The 22,969-nt window shown below is 47.5% G+C and overlaps 1 protein-coding gene across 3 annotated transcripts in view; it reads right to left on the reverse strand.

The window, feature by feature from the left end:
* LOC124798027 (myosin-9-like) overlaps positions 1-22,969 on the reverse strand; it is a 242,792-nt gene that overhangs the window by 197,156 nt on the left and 22,667 nt on the right. For all 3 annotated transcript variants that reach the window (XM_047261240.1, XM_047261239.1, XM_047261241.1), the window contains exons 5-6: positions 22,448-22,551; positions 9,420-9,564 (exon numbers count right to left, since the gene is read on the reverse strand). In XM_047261240.1, the coding sequence (XP_047117196.1) occupies positions 9,420-9,564; positions 22,448-22,551 (249 nt within the window). The remainder of the gene's footprint in view (positions 1-9,419; positions 9,565-22,447; positions 22,552-22,969) is intronic.

Genomic DNA, 22,969 nt, shown 5'->3' on the forward strand with positions numbered 1-22,969 from the left:
GAATTGGGGGGAAAGGAAGGAAGGAATTGGGGGGAAAGGAAGGAAGGAATGGGGGGAAAGGAAGGAAGGAATGGGGGGAAAGGAAGGAAGGAATGGGGGGAAAGGAGGAATGGGGGGAAAGGAGGAATGGGGGGAAAGGAATGGGGGGAAAGGAATGGGGGGAAAGGAATGGGGGGAAAGGAATGGGGGGAAAGGAATGGGGGGAAAGGAATGGGGGGAAAGGAATGGGAGCGGGGGACAAGAATCCACGCTGCACACACTAAAAGGGGGTTCGTCCCCCAAATGGCTCACACTACATACGGAAAATTTAGAAGTGTAGGTCAAGCCACAAAGGAGGGACCAAAATGCCAAAACGGATGAATGAGAACAGGCAAGAGAGACCAAATTGCAAAGAGTACAGGAAACCAGGTGGATATCCAGATCAACATAAGCGAGAACACCGAGAGAGGGGAATGACGGGGCAGCAGGGAAGGAGCAAAAATGGGGAGGGAGGGGCATGCTGAAGGGAATTCAGCCAGGGTAGACAGAATGGGATGCAATAGCTCAGGGCCCTGTGTGCGCCATGCATTAACTCACGAAAGAACCGTGAGCCCTCTGGGAGGGTAAAAGTACTGTGGGTCAACCTAGTATGTCCAATACAAAGACAGCAGAGAATGGTTGATACCCTTCGATGAAAACACCTCATGGTGGGCGTCTCCTTGATTACACTAAGTTTATTAGACAGAAGGGATACCGCCCCTACAATGCAGTCCACAATTGAGCAAAAATGGATTTGATGCAAAGCCACAAATTGGTTCACTGGGCAAGTTCATCACTCAAGATTCATACATGGCCGAGAACAGAAACAAAATGGACCAAACAGCTTTGCCAAAATCTGTAATAAGGTTGTGGATGACAGAGACCAAGGGGTGCCTGGAAAAACACCGAGTGATAGCCTTAAGGCCACTCACCGAGTCTGTACCAGAGTAAACTCAGGTGAGGAAGGACCATTTAATAAATAAGAAGAACTGATAGTTGGCCACCAGTTCCACAGTAAACAACTAGGCGTTGCAGACAAGAGATGGTGTTCCTATGCCAACATGAAGGTCTATTCCACGGGATCGGTGGATTTAGAGCCATCAATGTAAAGAAACAACGGTATCGTGAAAATCCTGTAACAGCGGACGGGACAAACAATGGAATACCATCTGAGTGATGGATGCTTTCGGACCCCAGAAGAGATCCATCTGAATCCTGGGCTGAGGTACTAACCAAAAGGGAATGGTCCGGAGGGAACGTAGGGGACATGGGGGAAGTTGGAAATCACAGTGGAGAGAAATGAGGCAGAGCCATATAATGGAAACCCATTCAAGGGAGAGCAATGGGTGGGTGACGTCCTGAAGCCGTGATAAGAATAGAATACGAGGGGTGAGCATGTGACGAGTGAATAATGATGGCATAGGAAACCAGCAACTGGGACTGCTGAACCAAAAGAGAATGCATCCCAGTGTCAACTGGAAGACTATTGACAAGGCTAGTGCAAAAGGCACCTGTGAGTGAACATATACCACAATAGTGAACTGAGTTCAAGAGGAGCAGCGTGGAAGTGGCAGCTGATCTATAAACTTGACAACCTTAGTCTAGATGGTACAGAACTGAAATGTCGTGTGGCTAAGGCCTCCCGTCGGGTAGACCGTTCGCCTGGTGCAGGTCTTTCGATTTGACGCCACTTCGGCGACCTGCTCGTCGATGGGGAGGAAATGATGATGATTAGGACAACACAACACCCAGTCCCTGAGCGGAGAAAATCTCCAACCCAGCCGGGAACCGAACCCGGGACCTTAGGATTGACATGCCGTCACGCTGACCACTCAGCTACCGGGGCTGGACGGTACAGAACTAATGCCCAATGAAGGTGGTAAAGGGTTGAACAACCCTGCCCCAGGAGGTGTGGGCAAGGAAGTGAAGGACACTGAATTTACAGGAACAGCTGATCTTCAAAAAAGTGAATAAGGGACAACCAAGCAAGCTTGTTGTCAAAAAGAAGACCTAAGCAATGGAATTGGGGACCGCAGTCTGGCACTGGGGCAGAGCTCCAGATCAGGGTGGACTGTGGTACAGTGAAGGATTTAAGGGGGGAGGAGGAAAACCACACGAGTACCTACGCCAATGTGTGCCGGATGGCAACCTGGAGCTGTTGCTCCGCGGAGGTCAATGAGCGGTTGAATAAAAATTGGGAGGGTGCCCAAAGACCCCACTCAAGGAGTGTAAGTAAGCTGTGATGGCACCAAGCTGTATCATAGGTCTTACAAAGATCGAAGAAAATCAACAAGATAGCGGACTGATAAACGGCCTTCTGAACTGTGGTTTCCAATTGAAGAAGATGATGGATTGGAGACTGTCCCTCCCAAAAGCCACACTGGTAAGGAGATTTAAAAGTCCCGAGATTTGAGGTCCCAACTGAGCCCGCAAGCCACTATTGTTCAAAAAACTTGCAGGGGCCATTTGTCAAACTGAAGGGCCAGTAACTATCAAGGGACAATGGATCCTTGCTCGGCGTAAGGACAGAAACCACAATACTGTCTCTCCAATGAGACAGGAAAATGCCTTGGAGCCAAATACAGTTAAACGCCCAGAGGGGATATGTTTCCTGATGAGGAAAACTGACACCAATGCTGCTGCAAAATAGGTTGTGAGGTGTTCTGTCAGAACTTATGGATCTGTACAAAGTCCACCTGGGAGGGCACGGCCCAGAATAGAAGAATGCTGATGACAACTTTGGAGGGTGCGGAGTGTAACCCACACCAGTGATGAAAGGATAGAACACACCCACTTGCTCCGTTTTATTAAGTAATGGGCTTTGGTGTGTAGCTGTTTACAGGTAATTCAACCAGTGAAGGGCGGATGCCACTTAAGATGTCGCAACACATGACAACGATCACAGATAGTGGTAGCAAATGGCCATGGGTGATGGGCATGAGGAGGAAGGGAGGAGGGAGTTGCTGAAGGAAGGTAGTGAGGGTAGAGGGTGTAGGTGGCCTGTCAGGAGGTAGGTAGATGTTGCAAACCATGACTGCAGAGTCCAAAAGGACCCTGACCCTGATGGCAAGTGCATCCAATATGGTCATAAGAAGGATCATTAAATGAACCATTTCCAACCGAAGAGACAGCCATAGAAGAACTGCCAGTTTTTGATGCTTACAAAAAGGATGGCAAGAAAAAGGCGAAGAAAAACGAAAACTGGAAGGAATACAAGAAACCAGGTGGATAGCCAGGTCGATGTAAGTAGTAACACAAGGGAAGGCGATAGGGGCAGGGGCAACAAGGACAGGGGCAGGGGCAACAAGGAAAGGGAGGGCGGGGCAAGGGGAAGGAAATGCACTGTGGGAAAGAAGAATGGGCTGCAATAGCTCAGGGGCCAGTGTGTGTCACTCACAAATTTGGGAAAGAGCCATGAGATCCGGGTGGGGGTGAGGGACCTGAACCAGGTGAGGGGTTTAGGATTATGAGTGGTCTGGAAGGATTTGTTTAGATAGCATGAATATGATGATGTCATGAAGGTGACCATTGTTATGCACTGGATTTGCTTGCACATGATGTCTTCAAAGGAGACTTAATTATGGGTGAGGACATAGGTGTTATGGTGACTGAGGAGGAGGCTGGATGTCTGGAGTCAGTCATGAGCTGGGAAAGGCATTCTTCAATAGCAGCAATGCCATGGGCATTGGAGATGATGGTGTAGAAGGATGGGGCTTCAACAGTGACTGACAGGACACTGTGTGGTAAAGGAACAAGGAACTGTAGAGAGTCTGAGGAAATGATTGGTGTCTAATATAGGACAGTAGGTTATGGGTAGGCTTAAGGTGTTGGTCAATGTGACCTGAGATTCTCTCAGTGGGGGCACAGTTATCACCCACAATGAGGTGCCCTGGGTGATTGGATTTATGGTCTTTAGGAAGCACTTAGAAGGCAGGAGTGAGAGGGGTGGTGGGTGTAAGGAGAGGTTCTGAATTGCACCTACAGATCTGAGGAGGAATTAGAGATGCTGTTGGGAATGAGACCACTGCGGCAGGGTTTGTAGGCAGACATATCTGAGAGATGGCCGAGTCCTCCACCATGTAATCTCTGTAGTTCAAAACCACAGTAGTGGAGCCTTTGTCAGAAGGTAGGATTGTACAGTCAGGTTTAGTTTTTAAGTGGTGAATAGCAGTTCTTTCTGCAGATGTAAGGTTAGTTTCCATTTTAAAGGATTTGATGAATGATGGTGAGGCAATGTTTGAGATGAGGAAATTCTGGGATATTAAAAGGAGTGGTTTGGGGGCATTGGGGGTGAGTCACGATTGGATAGAGGAGTGAACCAAGTCAGGCACGGTTCAGTATTGGTTTTAGACTGAGTCTAATAGGTAATGTTGGGGCAAAAAGTGTTTCTACCTTAGGGACCAGGAGATGGACAGAAAGTGTTCAAGAAGTCCATGAATGAATTTGGGAGTGGGGCAAAACATAACTCTTGGAGAAAGACATACTTCTGTGGGACTTGGGCTTTTGGGGTAATGGTTCATAACTGTTTTGGTTCTGTTTAGGTTCTCAATTCTGTATGGTGGTGGGAGTTAGTTTCTGAGGGTGTGGCAAATGTAATAAGTCTGTGAGATATGGTTTATCAGCTATGAGGATATGTGGGGTAGTTTTGTATGCTCTTGTCAAGGTGGTGGACAGTTTTAGTCCAAGGCGGCATCAGGAGACGAACAGGCTGGAAATTTTGCAGTGGCATTGTGCATGCTGCTCTAGTTCCTAAAGAGCAAGAGTCACCATGCGAGTGATGGGATGCAGAAATCTGGGACGGCAGATCAGGAGTATTTTATGTATGGAGAGGAGGAATTACAAGAAAGTTTGAGCCTGATTTACATGGTTTTGCAGCAGTAGGTGATGAGGGTTATGAACTGGTGGAACCTAATAGAGAAATGTCAATGTGGAAGGACGGATTGCACCCAGAGATGGGTATTTTGATGGTCAGGTCATTTGGAAGGATTTCATGAGCTACGCAACAATGAAGGAACAGTATGTGGGATAGAGTTCTGGCTAGAAATGGGGAAGGTTTTCTGTAATGGCCCAGATGACAGAAGCAAGGATCGATGTAGAGTATTTACATGTAAAAATACATGGGAAGAATGCATAAAAATATGTACAATAGGTGAGAAAAATGTGGAAAAACTCAAAACTATTTAAAACACACAGTGAAAGACAAAAGCAAGCTAAAATCAAACTGAAAACACAGTGAGATCAGAGAGAGAGAGAGAGAGAGAGAGAGAGAGAGAGAGAGAGAGAGAGAGAGAGAGAGAGAGGACGGTAATAGTGGAATACAGGTCAGTGGATGGATGTGTGTGAAGAGAGGGTACCACATGTAAATGGATTAGCTGAGGTTAATATTTTCTTGCTGGAAGGGTGGGGAGGGGGGGGGGGGCAGGGGTTCAAAAAGTTCACTTGAGTGCTGACAGGCACAATGGAAAGACCGCTATTCATTTAAGCTTTCAACTGAACATCTTCCCATGAAGTATAAAAAAAAAAAAGCACACACGCAGCCCCCCCCCCCCCCCCCCCCGCCCTCCACACGTGCACACAGGCACATGCACCCCTCCCAGACATGATCACTGTTCGGCCACTGTGGCTGGACTATGGACTGCAGTTGTGCCTCATGGAAGAAGCAACTTGGTGTGGGTGGTGGGGTAAGAAGGCAGCATGGACTCCACCATTCTCTTTACTTGTTCCTCCTCAACCCAACAAGCTACCTTCCTTGGTGGTGATCTCCACCTCTAAGATGGCCACATCCGTACCTCCGTTCATATCAAATCTACCAACCATCAGCAATACCCCATAACGACAGCTGTCATCCATTACATACCAAGAAGTTCCTTCCATAGAGCCTAGTCAACTGTGGTTGTACATTTTTAGTGACGAGCAGTCCCTCTTCAAATACCAAGGATTTCACCGAGGCCTACACAGGCCGAAACTACTGTCCCAAATGTGTACACAAAAACATCTACCATACCTTCTTTCTCCAGTCCCTACCATCTCCCACACATCCACCATCCAACCACAAAGGAGCACTCTCTCTTGACTCAGTACCAGTCTCAACTGGAAGAACTGAATCACATTTTCCACCTCTTGTGTCCTAATAAGAGGAGTATCTCAACCACTATTCTACCCACCCCTCCCAAAGTGGAATTCCACAGGGTGTATACGTGGACAAGGAAAAAAAAAATCCCAGATTTCCCAGTTAAAAATACATCTTCTCGCGGGTGAAAATACACTTTTTTCATGTTAAGTGACAGTATACTCTTCCTCGGCACTGTAAAACTCATCAATCCTTTGAATGTCTAAGGTTTTATATACTGACATAGAATTTCCTGGTACTTTATAAAACGAAACTGAGGGAGGGGGGAATACGTTTTGAAAGACCTTTGATGTGCAGCAAATGTGTATGCTGCATATTTTCGTATTACGAAGGTATAAATTTGAATTCCACCAAACACTGCATGTCACTTTCCGAAGCACTGAAATCGAGATAGCGATGTGCTTTTGTAAGCCAGTCATAGCTTATGCCACGTGATCTCGCCAGCTGATGACAGCATAGGGCACATGATGTAGTCAGCCAATAGCAAGATCATTCTTAAGTAGCACGAACACACAAACAAGAAAAGTTAATGATTTATATTAATATACATAGCATTCACATATACTATTAGTCTCTAAGATTAATAAAATGAAAGAGAAGCTAAGCTTCCACATATAAGTTGATCTTTTTGCGGGTGTTACACTTTAAGATACATCACACAAATGCGCCAGTAAAATTTTTAATAAAGACGTACATATCTAATCTTCTGGGCTCGAAATTCATCTAAACGGCCGTCCTCAAAGAGTTGATTTTTAAATGAGAATCAAACGCTTAGCGATTTAAGAAATTCATCATACATCTCGCACATAGTTCCTCTTGTGTAAAAGGATTTGCTTTGAATGTAACGCTTTCCAAACCACCGTTCGCAATATTTTCCGGCGACCTGTTGGAAATAGGTTCATTTCAGCAGTTCCAAGAGAGCGCCAGATAACAGGCGTCACCGCACTTGCGCAGCTACGATGATGCAGGAAGCCCATATGTTCGTATGTGTAAAACATTAAAAGACCTTACATTATGTCATATAAGAAATAAGACAAAAGAGGATACTTCAAGAGCCTTGGAATTTCATGAACCATACTAAAATGCATAATTAAGCTTATATTGCACATTCGTATGTAAATTTTTTTGACGTACCAGTACTGTATTATCTCATGTTTGGTTCTTTATTATAGCATAATGCCATACGTGCACTTGAAATGCTGCGAACAGTTGAAACTAGCCAATAGTGTGAAATTAAACACTTTGTTTCAAATAAATTGACTGCCTCAGCAGAAAAGATTAACAAAAGCCTACTGTCTTTAGCAAACCGGCAAAAATAACTTCATTGTCCTGTAAGACGATTAATGCTCGACTGTTAGAAAGGTGGAAATAAAATCTGAAACTAATAACATATTTTAGCCTTCCGTAATTATGTGAATGTATTTAATTCATTTGATAGCTCCTGGCCACAAATATCCGTTTTGTTATCATTTAACGTGAGAGCAATAAACAAAGAGGAAACAACAAAATCGCTGAACGTAAACACAGGTCACGTGGAGATGACCCACCTCCCCACCAGAACTCAGACTGCTCTGTGCATCAGCCTCAGATTTACTGTATTTCCAAACCGGGGCAATATTAAGTAGGGGGCCCAGCCACACTTCTGTAACCAGAAGTGGGAGAAGGTACTACTCTTACGCGACTCAATCGCGCATGCGCAAGACGCCGCCTGCAACTGCTCAAACGAATCTAATTTAAACAGTTGTCACGCCACGCTCATCAGAGGCAGTTTGTTTTACATAGTGTTCCTAAAGCCTTTGACACACTTTCCTGTTGGCAGACGCTTGTATGAGCACTGTTTTGTTGTATACGGCAACTTAGGTTTTATTTTCGTTTTCTTTTCTCTCGTTCATGTTTTGTTGCTGCTGTATTATTCTGCACTAGCGGGATACAGTAATATCCTTTGTTAGAGTATTGGTTCTTACCAGTCAAAATCACAAAAATTTAACTGTAAACAGAAACAATGAAAAATAAAATTCCCGGAATTCTGAACAATTTCCAGGTTTTTCCAGGATCTCCCAGTTGTCCCGGGTCATATATACCCTGATTCTACCACTTTGAAGCTAGGCAATATCTTTGTCAATCCCTAGTGCACACCTGCTTCCAACCCCTTGCCTCAGGGATTGCATCCTTGCGATAGACCTAGGTGCATAACTTCTACCACACATCCTACAACCACCACCACCAACTACTCCAGTGCGATCAAGGGCATCTCCTACCCCATCAAAAGCAGGGCTACCTGTGAAACCAGTTGTGTGATCTACAAAATAAATTGCAACCAATGTGCTGTTTTCAACATGGGCACGACAACTTACAAGCCATCCGTCTGCATGAATGGCTTACAAACTGCAGCCGTGAGACATCTAGACGACCCAGTTGCTGAAGGTGCTGCCCAGCACAATGTGCTTCACTTCAAAGACTGCTTCACAGCCTGTGTTATTTGCATCCTTCCTACTAACATCAGCTTTTCTAAACTGTGCAGGGGGGAACTCTCCCTGCAATATAGCCTACATTTCTATAGCCCCTTGGTCTCAATCTTCATTAGACCCACTTCTCCACTTACCTACCCCCTTCCCTGCTCCCATTTTAGCACTACAAAGCCTTCTATACCGCCAACACATCGAATAGCCTTCATTAGTCTCCCCCCCCCCCCATATATCTATCTATCTCTCTCTCTCTGTGTGTGTCTGTCTGTCTGTGTGTGTGTGTGTGTGTGTGTGTGTGTGTGTGTGTGTGTGTGTGTGTGTGTGTGTGTGTTTTATACTTTGCAAGAAGGCCTTTCAGCCGAAAGTTTAAATGTACAATAGTCTTTCCATTGTGCCTACCTGCGAATTACCATCATCCCCATATTATGAGTAGCAATCTATCCTTTTGGTAACACTGTCGTTATCCTATCCTGAATTTTGCACTGTTTTAGCTTCCTACTTGTCTTTTTCAGGCAAGAATGAGTAAGAAAATCAAACATTGGCACTCTGCACATGAAAAGATTTCATCAGGATGGCTGACAGACAGCCTGCATTCTCATACAGTGATAATTTTTCACAATTATTTTACATTAGACTTTACACATTAACATACAATAGAATTAATAACTAGTTGATTCACATCAATAACTATACATAACAAACAACTACATACTTTCAAAAATTGTTTCACAGCTAACTAAGACATATAACAAAATCAACAAGTACTGTGTTATGTCTGTATTAATTGTTGTCAGAAATTATCTTACTCAGAATTCTTATTTGTTCTTGTGCTTGTTGCAGCTCCTCTTGAAGATCCGTATATTCATATGTCACCGAATCAAGCTGTGATTTAAGTTTACGTACCTCCCTATTTTCTATGACGGAGCGTTTTTGTTGCTGTATCAGGGGGGACTGCAACAAAATCTCTCTATTAGTAACAATCATTCACAGATATAATTACAACGAACACAATGTAATACACTTTACATTATCTTATTTGTAGACTAATAGTAGCAGAATCGGCAGTAAACCAAATATAGTATGAAATTAAAAGTAACAGGCCAAAAAATGTGTCAATAAAACACTAGCACTGGGCAGAGTGGGGGGGCAAGAGTGTGGGGCGGGGGGCAAGAGAGAGTGTGGGGCGGGGGGCAAGAGAGAGTGTGGGGCAGGGGGAGAGAGTGGGGCGGGGGGGGGGGAGAGTGGGGCGGGGGGGGGGAGAGTGGGGCGGGGGGGGAGAGAGTGGGGCGGGGGGGGGAGAGTGGGGCGAGGGGGGGAGAGTGGGGCGGGGGGGGGGAGAGTGGGGCGGGAGGGGGGGGAGAGAGAGAGTGGGGCGGGGGGAGAGAGTGGGGCGGGGGGGGGGGGGGGGAGAGAGTGGGGCGGGGGGGGGGGGGAGAGTGGGGCGAGGGGGGAGAGAGTGGGGCGGGGGGGGGAAGAGAGTGGGGCGGGAGGGGGGGAAAGAGTGGGGCGGGGGGGGAGAGAGTGGGGCGGGAGGGGGGGAGAGAGTGGGGCGGGAGGGGGGGGAGAGAGTGGGGCGGGGGGGGGAGAGTGGAGCGAGGGGGGAGACAGTGGGGCGGGGGGGGGGGGAAGAGAGTGGGGCGGGAGGGGGGGAGAGAGAGAGTGGGGCGGGGGGAGAGAGTGGGGCGGGGGGAGAGAGTGGGGCGGGGGGAGAGAGTGGGGCGGGGGGGAGAGAGTGGGGCGGGGGGGAGAGAGTGGGGCGGGGGGGGAGAGAGTGGGGCGGGGGGGAGAGAGTGGGGCGGGGGGGGAGAGAGAGGGGCGGGGGGGAGAGAGAGGGGCGGGGGGGAGAGAGGGGGGGCGGGGGGGAGAGAGAGGGGCGGGGGAGAGAGAGGGGGGCGGGGGGGAGAGAGGGGGGCGGGGGGGAGAGAGGGGGGTGGGGGGGAGAGAGGGGCGGGGGGGGAGAGAGGGGCGCGGGCGGGGGGGAGAGAGGGGTGCGGGGGGGGCGGGGGGCGCGCGGGGGGGGGGAGAGGGGCGCGGGGGGGGAGAGTGGGGCGGGGGGGGAGAGTGGGGCGGGGGGGGGGGGGAGAGAGTGGGGCGGGGGGGCGAGAGAGGGGCGGGGGGGAGAGAGAGGGGCGGGGGGAGAGAGAGGGGCGGGGGGGGGAGAGAGAGGGGCGGGGGGGGTGAGAGGGACGCGGGGGGGGGGGGAGTGGTGCGGGGGTGGGAGAGTGGGGGGAGTGGGGCGGGGGGGGAGAGTGCAGCGGGGGGGGGAGTGGGGCGGGGGGAGAGAGTGGGGCGGGGGGAGAGAGTGGGGCGGGGGGGAGAGAGTGGGGCGGGGGGGAGAGAGTGGGGCGGGGGGGGGGGGGGGAGAGTGGGGCGGGGGGGGAGAGTGGGGCGGGGGGAGAGATGGGCGGGGGGAGAGAGGGGCGGGGGGGGAGAGTGGGGCGGGGGGGGGGGAGAGTGGGGCGGTGGGGGGAGAGTGGGGCGGTGGGGGGAGAGTGGGGGGGGGAGAGTGGGGCGGGGGGGGAGAGTGGGGCGGGGGGGGGGGGGAGAGTGGGGCGGGGGGGGAGAGTGGGGCGGGGGGGAGGGGGAGAGTGGGGCGGGGGGGAGAGTGGGGCGGGGGGGGGGAGAGTGGGGCGGGGGGGAGAGTGGGGCTGGGGGGGAGGAGTGGGGCGGGGGGGTGGAGTGGGGCGGGGGGGTGGAGTGGGGCGGGGGGGGGTGGAGTGGGGCGGGGGGGGTGGAGTGGGGCGGGGGGGGTAGAGTGTGCGGGGGGTGGGGGAGAGTGTGCGGTGGGGGAGAGTGTGCGGGGGGGTAGAGTGTGCGGTGGGGTAGAGTGTGCGGTGGGGTAGAGTGTGCGGTGGGGTAGAGTGTGCGGTGGGGTAGAGTGTGCGGTGGGGTAGAGTGTGCGGTGGGGTAGAGTGTGCGGTGGGGTAGAGTGTGCGGTGGGGTAGAGTGTGCGGTGGGGTAGAGTGTGCGGTGGGGTAGAGTGTGCGGTGGGGTAGAGTGTGCGGTGGGGTAGAGTGTGCGGTGGGGTAGAGTGTGCGGTGGGGTAGAGTGTGCGGTGGGGTAGAGTGTGCGGTGGGGTAGAGTGTGCGGTGGGGTAGAGTGTGCGGTGGGGTAGAGTGTGCGGTGGGGTAGAGTGTGCGGTGGGGTAGAGTGTGCGGTGGGGTAGAGTGTGCGGTGGGGTAGAGTGTGCGGTGGGGTAGAGTGTGCGGTGGGGTAGAGTGTGCGGTGGGGTAGAGTGTGCGGTGGGGTAGAGTGTGCGGTGGGGTAGAGTGTGCGGTGGGGTAGAGTGTGCGGTGGGGTAGAGTGTGCGGTGGGGTAGAGTGTGCGGTGGGGTAGAGTGTGCGGTGGGGTAGAGTGTGCGGTGGGGTAGAGTGTGCGGTGGGGTAGAGTGTGCGGTGGGGTAGAGTGTGTGCGGTGGGGTAGAGTGTGCGGTGGGGTAGAGTGTGCGGTGGGGTAGAGTGTGCGGTGGGGTAGAGTGTGCGGTGGGGTAGAGTGTGCGGTGGGGTAGAGTGTGCGGTGGGGTAGAGTGTGCGGTGGGGTAGAGTGTGCGGTGGGGTAGAGTGTGCGGTGGGGTAGAGTGTGCGGTGGGTAGAGTGTGCGGTGGGTAGAGTGTGCGGTGGGTAGAGTGTGCGGTGGGTAGAGTGAATGGTAGGTTGGGGGTAGAGTGGGGGTGAGAGTGGGGGGGGGGAGAGTGGGGGGGGGAGAGTGGGGGAGTCCTTTTGTTTACACTAATAAACAATTTCCCAGTTCCAACTACTCTCCTGGAAATTGAAATAAGAACACCGTGAATTCATTGTCCCACGAAGGGGAAACTTTATTGACACATTCCTGGGGTCAGATACATCACATGATCACACTGACAGAACCACAGGCACATAGACACAGGCAACAGAGCATGCACAATGTCGGCACTAGTACAGTGTATATCCACCTTTCGCAGCAATGCAGGCTGCTATTCTCCCATGGAGACGATCGTAGAGATGCTGGATGTAGTCCTGTGGAACGGCTTGCCATGCTATTTCCACCTGGCGCCTCAGTTGGACCAGCGTTCGTGCTGGACGTGCAGACCGCGTGAGACGACGCTTCATCCACTCCCAAACATGCTCAATGGGGGACAGATCCGGAGATCTCGCTGGCCAGGGGTAGTTGACTTACACCTTCTAGAGCACGTTGGGTGGCACGGGATACATGCGGACGTGCATTGTCCTGTTGGAACAGCAAGTTCCCTTGCCGGTCTAGGAATGGTAGAACGATGGGTTCGATGACGGTTTGGATGTACCGTGCACTATTCAGTGTCCCCTCGACGATCACCAGTGGTGTACGGCCAGTGTAGGAGATCGCTCCCCACACCATGATGCCGGGTGTTGGCCCTGTGTGCCTCGGTCGTATGCAGTCCTGATTGTGGCGCTCACCTGCACGGCGCCAAACACGCATACGACCATCATTGGCACCAAGGCAGAAGCGACTCTCATCGCTGAAGACGACACGTCTCCATTCGTCCCTCCATTCACGCCTGTCGCGACACCACTGGAGGCGGGCTGCACGATGTTGGGGCGTGAGCGGAAGACGGCCTAACGGTGTGCGGGACCGTAGCCCAGCTTCATGGAGACGGTTGCGAATGGTCCTCGCCGATACCCCAGGAGCAACAGTGTCCCTAATTTGCTGGGAAGTGGCGGTGCGGTCCCCTACGGCACTGCGTAGGATCCTACGGTCTTGGCGTGCATCCGTGCGTCGCTGCGGTCCGGTCCCAGGTCGACGGGCACGTGCACCTTCCGCCGACCATTGGCGACAACATCGATGTACTGTGGAGACCTCACGCCCCACGTGTTGAGCAATTCGGCGGTACGTCCACCCGGCCTCCCGCATGCCCACTATACGCCCTCGCTCAAAGTCCGTCAACTGCACATACGGTTCACGTCCACGCTGTCGCGGCATGCTACCAGTGTTAAAGACTGCGATGGAGCTCCGTACGCCACGGCAAACTGGCTGACACTGACGGCGGCGGTGCACAAATGCTGCGCAGCTAGCGCCATTCGACGGCCAACACCGCGGTTCCTGGTGTGTCCGCTGTGCCGTGCGTGTGATCATTGCTTGTACAGCCCTCTCACAGTGTCCGGAGCAAGTATGGTGGGTCTGACACACCGGTGTCAATGTGTTCTTTTTTCCATTTCCAGGAGTGTATATGAGAATGAGGATTAGCTGATCACAGTTTTTGAATGTGGATTTACTGACACGTTAAAGAGAACTTTACTGGCAGCAGGCACCAGAATACCTTGTACTTATTGGATAATGAAGTTGCACACACTGTTTTTGTTATCACATTCAATTATGTTATGATAGAGTAAAACCTGTAGTGAAACTTCCTGGCAGATTAAAACTGTGTGCCCGACCGAGACTCGAACTCGGGACCTTTGTCTTTCGCGGGCAAATGCTCTACCAACTGAGCTACCGAAGCACGACTCACGCCCGGTACTCACAGATTTACTTCTACCAGTACCTCGTCTCCTACATCCCCCAGGCTGTGGTTAAGCCACGTCTCCGCAATATCCTTTCTTTCAGGAGTGCTAGTTCTGCAAGGTTCGCAGGAGAGCTTCTGTAAAGTTTGGAAGGTAGGAGATGAGGTACTGGCAGAAGTAAAGCTGTGAGTACCGGGAGTGAGTCGTGCTTCGGTAGCTCAGTTGGTAGAGCACTTACCCACGAAAGGCAAAGGTCCCGAGTTCGAGTCTCGGTCGGGCACACAGTTATAATCTGCCAGGAAGTTTCATATCGGCGCACACTCCGCTGCAGAGTGAAAATCTCATTCTGAAAACCTGTAGTAGTCAACAACACCAGGAACCAATGGTTATGACTGTACAGCTACTGATGCAGTCATTCATGTTGTCATTTATTTAAAGCAAGTAGCACCATTACATCAATTGCTCAGCCATCAGCTGTAAGCCATTGACCTAAGTACACCAGCTTCCATAGTCAGTATCAATCTGAATAAAATCCTTTAGTGAATTACTTTGAAATCATTACCGCAGCACTCTGGGTGACTAAAATCGCTGCACAGTCTACCTAAGTCCAATGCCCTCCACAACACAAACTTCACTACATATCATCAACTTATTTTCCTCCCTTCTTAGATCATCACTTATGTCCAATTCTGGGGTGCTGTTCCAATGGCAGAGAGCCTCAGAAATAGTGACAACCTAAGAAAGGTAAATAAGCTGATACTGTGATTGAAGTTTGTGTAGGGGATGACATACAGCAATGTCAGCAATAGTGCTGCTGTGGTGCAATGGTTGGCATTCCTGTCTAGTAAGAAAGGAGACCCCAGTTCAAGTTCCAGCCATGGTACAAATTTTAATTAATTTCTTCAGCTTCTTTCATTATAAACAGTATTTGATGCTGTCCTCTTCATGCAGGACTAAACTGCTGTCGTACAGGGATCTTCCCTATATACCATTGTTTTGGCTGTCACGTAACAACTGACATCATTTCATTCAAAATCTTTGGACGGTTCAAATTAAAGATGTCTATGGAGCAGCAGTTGTACTAAAAGGCAATAGTTTTTAAGATGGTCCACAGAAAGCAATGATTCAATCACCCTGAAAAAGACCACCGCAAAAAGAACAAAATATCAGTTTTAATAGTGGTTTAAGTTTCATAATGATAAAGCAAAACTTGCAAACGGACCTTAAGGCATGAAGGGGTAAAAAATAAATTTATGAAATGGTATCATACTAACAGACAAGCACATATGTCTGATCTGTTTTTGTATTTAATGTCATTAAGTTCACATGTAATTTTTTTCCAAACTATTGTCTCTAGGAAATTAGTGCCAATATTGTACACACACACGGAAAAACTAAAACCTAAGACTGCTTTTCAGTAAAGGAAGCAGTAAAAAGGCCGTTTGTCGAGCACATAGTTGGTAGCTTTTGTTTCCTAAAACTGATGCCTTGGGCTACAATGGATTTGACTTCATGCAACAATTTAGGTGCAGAGGACGTCACAAGCAAGAACTTGTAGTATATTGTTAGCCCCCTCTGTTTAGGCAAGCATGCTTTCACCATCCAAACTCTGCCCACAACAGCTCCACAGATTTTTAGCAGAGAACTATGTTTTCTCATTCACTCAGTTTATTCTGGTTCTCAGTGTCATGTATACGAACAACTGAATGACTGCTGCTCCCAAAAATTATTTTATGAATATGTTTTAACAATGGGATGAGCTCATCAGATATCATAAAAAACTAAACCTACAACTTGCATCCACAGAATACATGCATGTAAAATAGCACATAACACAAGCACTACACTGGTTGTTGAGATAGAAAAGTTTTGCATAAGGAATGCTGTATAGTGATTTTGTTCTACTGAAACTCATTACCAAAGTAACATTCATTAAGACGCCTCACCAAATCCAGAAACTTTGTGAGTACTAAGTATTCTCTCTCATACCTGATTAATTTTTACTTTATGCACATGTTTTAAGAGTATGGGTCTTCTGAACTGGTGACATCTCAAAGTCACCTGGCACATCAGTAAAAGTCTATAATGGGGCCAGTGGCATATTTGTGTGTTCTGTGCACAAATGTTGTCAGCATTTTCCATGAAGTATGAAGAGAACAAAAGAAGATGCGTCAGTTGGTTGTGTTACGCAACCAATGAGAGAGTAGAAGGCAGACTACTTGTTTCAAAGTAATGCATTTGGAAGGAAGGTCTAAACATTTCTGTAAACAAAGATTATAAATTTAATTGCTTTTTGTTTGAGTCACTGTTATTTAAACTGTGCTAGTATCTACAAACCAATGACAAAGTCACAGCCCATGATATACTCAAAAAAGCAGTGAAATACACAACTGATCTATGCGAGCACTCTGAGTTAAGTGGATCAATGTTTTTTAATTACATCATGGGAGGAGGTAGGTGGATCAATGTTTAATAATATATCAAACATGTGACCATTATTAATAAACACTGCTCCACCTACCTTCTCCCATGACTAAGTTCAAAAACACTATCCCACTTACGCAAAGTGGTGGCTATTGCTGCATTTCCAGAAGATTCCATTCACAAAAATCTTTGAAACTCTATGAGCCATTTCACAACCACATTTGATAAATTTTCGTGTCTTTGCAATTAATTCAAGAGACATGCATCAACAGATTATTTTGCTGTGCAGAACTAAATTACTTAAATCAGTCCATTTTATAGCACTCTGTGACATAATCACAAAATATTTCTCTTTAAACTTGCTAATACATCAAGAAACAGTAACAAGACAATGATGTCAATTTTGGTGCTAGAAATACATCGCCCCAGTTCTTCATTATCACTGGTTATGGCAAAGAATCATTTCACTCACTATGCAACAATGACAGGTTGCCAACCTAAGAGCAGAAGATTAGTAGCGCCGTGACTGTTGTTGGCCCTGATCTAGACTTTAACCTGGCACATCTGTTAGTCACTTGCAAAGGACAGTGATAAATAGTGAGGATAACTGTTATATGTTAACATCATCCACAGTTTTTATAAGTGTTAACAGATACTAGACTAATCTTAGTGAAACTTTTATAGAATCAACATATTTGGTGTCATTATACTGAGCATCCTATTCTCACTCACTGTACAACAAGAAGTTGTTAATAAGACATAATGTGCTGCATCAACTCCAATGCAGTCATGTACACCTCCCAACTAAATGTGGGTAGCTCTTGGAGCAGCCTTCACATTTATCATCATCGTCCTACATGAGCTCTTTCACTCTCATCTAGTGACTTTTCAGATTAAACCCCAATAAAAAGAGATATAAAAGTAGGGCAAACAACTGTAAGTGATGAGGTCATTAAAGAATCACTCTCATTTGTGGTGAGAGGCATTCAACATCATGGTCATCAGTGACCTGTCGAAAAGTCAGCATGTCAGTCCCCGCCAATTTAAGGATGAGGCCTGGAAGTTCACAAAATTTCACACTGAAATCAATATCGGCAAGAATGGTGGGCAAATCTCCATCTAGACAGAGAGCTGCCCTGGTATCCGTATATACCAGTATATACAACACGTATTGCCAAAATATGCTGAACTTAAAAGTGGCACACCACAAACTTCACAGAATCATTGAGGGAAATGTGTTAGAGGACTATGTCCAATGCGCACCCTGGTAAGCAGGACCTCCTTCTGCAGTGAGGCTGACATGAAGTCCGCCATGCCTGTGGGGTCAATTTGAGTGACCAGTTTGTTTTATCATCTGCAACCATTTGTCTCCCAGTGATGCATGACATGTCTATCAGAAAATGAGATCATGGCGTGCAATGGGGCGGGACATTTACGGACAGCACCATTCTGACATACTTTCTTGGCTGCTTTGTTGGCCATGTCATTTCCCTGTATTCCGATGTGGCCAGGTACCCAGCAAAAGATCTCCTATGTGCCATGATGCTGGAGCCACTGTAAGGAGTCATGGATGAGCTGAATCAGCTGATCTACTGGATACATTCAGTGAAGTGCTTGTAGTGCACTAAGCGAATTGGAACAGTCAAGAAACCTTGTACAGTGATGCCTGTGAATCTTCTCCAGTGCCATCAGAATGCCATATAACTCCTTGTCATAATTTGTATACTGTTCCAGAAGATGCACTTTGAAAACCCCATCAGGGAAAATGGCAGAACAGCCAAGGACATTTTGTTGCTGCGATCCATCTGTATAAACAAGGATGAAACTGTGGTATATACTTAAAATGGACGAAAACAAAAGTTGTGAAAAAATAATCTGAAGTCCATGTTTTCTTGTAATGCGTCAAGCTTAAAATCACTTTGGGCCTCTGAAGACACCAAAGTGACAATGCATTCCATCCCTGGCTGTGTATTTGGAAGTCTGATAGAGCAAGATCCCTGAGACAGTCAGTAGCATGTAATCCCAAATGGCTTGGTTGCAAGATACAGACTCCTGAACAGTGGTTCAAAGGTGGGTTAGACCACTGCATTAAATGTCGATGATAGAGGTGATGCTGAGATTTTCAGTGCCTATCAAGCCAAAAGGGTACATTGCCGAATCCAGAGTAGTTGTTCACCAGCCTCTGTGGATTCTGAATTGGGCTGGTACGAAAGGTTCCAGTCAATATCCGACTGCCGTCATGGTGGACAGCATCAAACATCTTGAGGTAGGAAATACAAGCTGATCTGTAGATGACATTGCCATAATCTAAACGTGAGTGAACAAATGCCCTATAAAACTGCAGGAGGCGGAACCTGTCAGCTCCCCACGTCTTTTTCATTAAGGATTTTGAAATATTCAATGACTGGAAGCCCTCTGTTCACAGGTCTTTCAGGTGTGGAAGCCAAGTTAATTTTGAATCAAATAATAAACCCAAAATGCGCACAGTTGCTTGTAAACTTAAAAAAATATTGTCTCTCACTGTGAGGACTTGTTGGTTAAAGCTTCGACAAGCACGGTTAAAACTGACACATGCAGTCTTCTCTGGTGAGAACTGTACCAGTTGTACTGGTCCGGGTATCCAGCCTGCTAAGGGTCAGCTACAGCTGTCTCATTGTTATTGTAAGAGAAGAAGGAGAGTAGAGAATTGCAAAGTCATTTGACAACACTCCTGATTGTGCAGGTTCAAATGGCTCTAAGCACTACGGGACTTAACATCTGAGGTAATCAGTCCCCTAGACTTAGAACTACTTAAACCTAACTAACCTCAGGACATCACACACATCCATGCCCAAGGCAGGCTTCAAACCTGCGACTGGAGCAGCAGCGCAGCTCCAGACTAAAGCACCTAGAAACAGCTCGGCCACAGAGGCCAGCTGATTGTGAAGGAAATGCCACCGATAGCAATGGCGATTTTGGGCCTCCAAGTAGTGTCATATGCTTTTTTGAGCTCAAAAAACACAAACCAAATGGTTTCAGTGTAATAAGGACTCCTGTATCGCTGTGTCCAGTAGAATAAAGTTGTCAAGGCTGGAATGGTAGTGCCTGAAACTGCACCGGGAGCAGATCAGGTGGCCTTACGGTTCAAGCTGCCAGACGAGGCAGTAGTTGACCATGCATACAAGAGCCTTATTGACACAACTGGTAAGGACTATACTCTGGTAACTGTTAGGGACACTACTGTCCTTGCCTGGTTTCCACAATGGAAATAATACTGCCTCCTTCCAAGTCATGGGGTAACGTGCACGAAACCAGATCAGATTGAAACAAGGAAGGAGCTGTCCTTCTGCTTCAGGGCACAGATGACTAAGAATGGCATAATGGGCACCATCAGGTCCTGGAGCAATGAGTGTGGCCGCAGACAGAGCTGATTCCAGTTCCCACATGGAGAACAAAAGGTGGTAGACTTCCTCACTATGCATGAATAAATGGGGCTTCATCATCTCTGTAGTCCTATAGAACACCTGAACAGCAGGAGCTTGTCTCAGTGACATAGTGACAGTAGAAAAAGTGTTCAGTTAAAACCTGAGCTGTCTTCTGGCTCATCCACCAAGACCCCATTTACTTGACAAGGCTGTAAGGGGATGTGTACTGTCCTTCCCTGAAATCTGCCTTATTGATTCCCAAATCAAATGTTCAAATGTGCATGAAATATTATGGGACTTAACTGCTAAGGTCATCAGTCCCTAAGCTTACACACTGCTTAACCTAAATTATCCTCAGGACAAACACACACAACAATGCCTGAGGGACGACTCGAACCGCCGCCGGGATCAGCCGCACAGTCCATGACTGCAGCGCCTTAGACCGCTCGGCTATCGATTCCCAAACATGTGCAGTGTAAGTGGACTGATTAATGGAAGTCATGAATTCCCTCTTCCGTTCTTTTGTCACTCAACTCTAATGTGCTCTCACATATGAAGGAACGAAGGTTTTCTGTAATTTGAAGTTCCAAAGAACTACCGTCTGGCGCTGATTGCCAATCTCTCACGAACAGTGCATGCCGTTTGACCTATGTATGACTTCTCACAATTTCTGCAAGGAATCTGATACACACCTGCTTTCCAAAGCTGTAAATCGTCCTTCACAGAGCCGAGTAAATCTGCAATCTTCGTGGGGGGCCGGAAGATCCCCTACACAATGTGTTTCTCAAGAATACGGCCTATCTTTGAGGAAAGAGCACCCACATAGGGCAAAAATGCACTAGACCTGAAGGAATTACTATCTTCTTCCCCATCACATACCTGCATTCTAGGTTTTGCATTGAATGCTCTACGAATTTGCTGCAGAAAAAATCCATTCGATTTAAAAATGCTCTTGAGGCCACACAGAATGGATTAATTACATTGATTTCTTGAGCATTTGAATTCCATCCATGCTAGCATCAAATTTACTATGGAAATAGAAAGAGACAGCTGCCTCCCCTTTTTGGATGTTGTTGTTCACCATACAGTTGATGGCACATTAGGAAATGCGGTATATCAGAAATCAACACACAAATCTATATCTTCATGCCAATAGCTGCCATCACCCTTCACAGACCATAGGTGTCCTTAAGACCTTAGTGCATAGGGTGCACTGTATATCCCATAAAGACAATTTACAAGAAGAGCTCACATACCTCAAGAGTATTTTTAAATCGAATGGGTTTTCTCCACAGCAAATTCATAGAGCATTCAATGCAAAACCTAGAATGCAGGTATGTGATGGGGAAGAAGGTAGTAATTCCTTCATATGTAGTGCAATTTTGCTCTATTTGGATGCTCTTTCCTCGAAGGTAGGCCGAATTCTCGAGAAACACTGTGTTAAGGTGATCTGGCCCTCCATGAAGATTGCAGATTTACTCGGCTCTGAGAAGGACAATTTACAGCTTCATAAAGTGCGTGTGTATCAGATTCATTGCAGAAATTGTGAGAAGTCGTACATAGGTCAAACGACATGCACCGTTCACGAGAGATGTGTGGAGCATCGAAGATACACACGCTTATTACAGCCAGACAAGTCAGCTGTGGCCAAACATTGTACTGATACAGGTCATTCCATGAATTACAGTGATGTGAAGATTTTAACATCCGCCTCTTCCTTTTGCGAAACTGTCTTCAAGGAAGCTATAGAGATTAGATTAGCTAATAATTTAATAAATAGAGATAATAGTTTTAATTTTGACAAAGCATAGAATACGGCTCTTGGGCATAATTAAACTGCAGAGAAGTCGTCATGGTGTCAGCACTGCCGATCATACAACGAGAAGCGAATCTAATGTCTGCACACCTTCGCCACAGGCGGCGCATGTGTTAGCGTATTTCTTTGGCACCGACCAGCATCTGTGACCCGCATGCGCAGTACCGCCGCGGTGGAGCATATAAGGCCGCACTTGGCACTTTGTCGTCAGTCTTGTGACGCACTCTAAGCATGGCCGGATGATACGCAGCTGAAATATCAGTGGAGGAAATTTTATTTGCATGGCTGCATGCCCGAAATTTAATGGACTATTCATTACGTCACGAGAAGTTGAAAATGCATACCCCTAAACTGCAAATCATTAATCATTCCACCATAACATGAGACCTGTCTTTGAATGGACACTCAAACTTACACTTTCAACAATACTGTTTCAAAGAAAAGCCAATATTACAATTTCTATTGACACTTGACGTTACCTGAGGCACCAGATGTGCAATCTTTATGTGCACTGACTAGAGCAACACATCAAAAAAATGGAAGTACTAATATCTTCACAAACACTAGCAAAAACTAAAAATTCAACTCCTTCAAGACTTGGCATTCGCTGTGTGAGAACATCTACTACATACTTAACATCAGAATACATTTTGAATAAAAGGAACGAAGACAACAGTTTCCGTCAAGGTAATACCATGTATTAATAAAGCAATAGTAACATTTTTACTCCATACCTGGAAGTAACACTTCAGAGGGGTTGCATTCTGTTGTCCTTTTAGCAACGAATTTGTCTGGGGACTGTAGCTGAACATCACAGGAGGACTACCAGAATACAATCCTGCAAAAGGTTTCAGAACATATTTAATGACATAAGACAGTAAAAAACAGATTATATAGCACAATGTGTTTAGAAACAAGGGGGGGGGGGGGGGGGGGGCGCAGTGGTGGCGCAATATATATGCCGGGAGACCCGATCACCAGGTGCATTACATGTTTTGTACTACACGCTATCTCAGTGTCTTCCACATCCAATGAGGCTGAAATGAAGGACTGACACACAACCCCAAACATAGTACATTACTAACCCTGAAGGCAATCTAATATCTAATCCAAGACTCTATGATCCAAAGACTGTGATGCTAACCCCCTAGATTCAGAGCTTCTGATAAGATATTAATGGGTAACATTGTCAGTGATTGGAAGATATTCAATATAGTTCCAAACTGTCACCCAATAAAGCACAAGTTAAGGGATTG

Source organism: Schistocerca piceifrons, chromosome 5, assembly GCF_021461385.2.
Source record: "Schistocerca piceifrons isolate TAMUIC-IGC-003096 chromosome 5, iqSchPice1.1, whole genome shotgun sequence".
In the NCBI taxonomy this organism is placed as follows: domain Eukaryota; kingdom Metazoa; phylum Arthropoda; class Insecta; order Orthoptera; family Acrididae; genus Schistocerca; species Schistocerca piceifrons.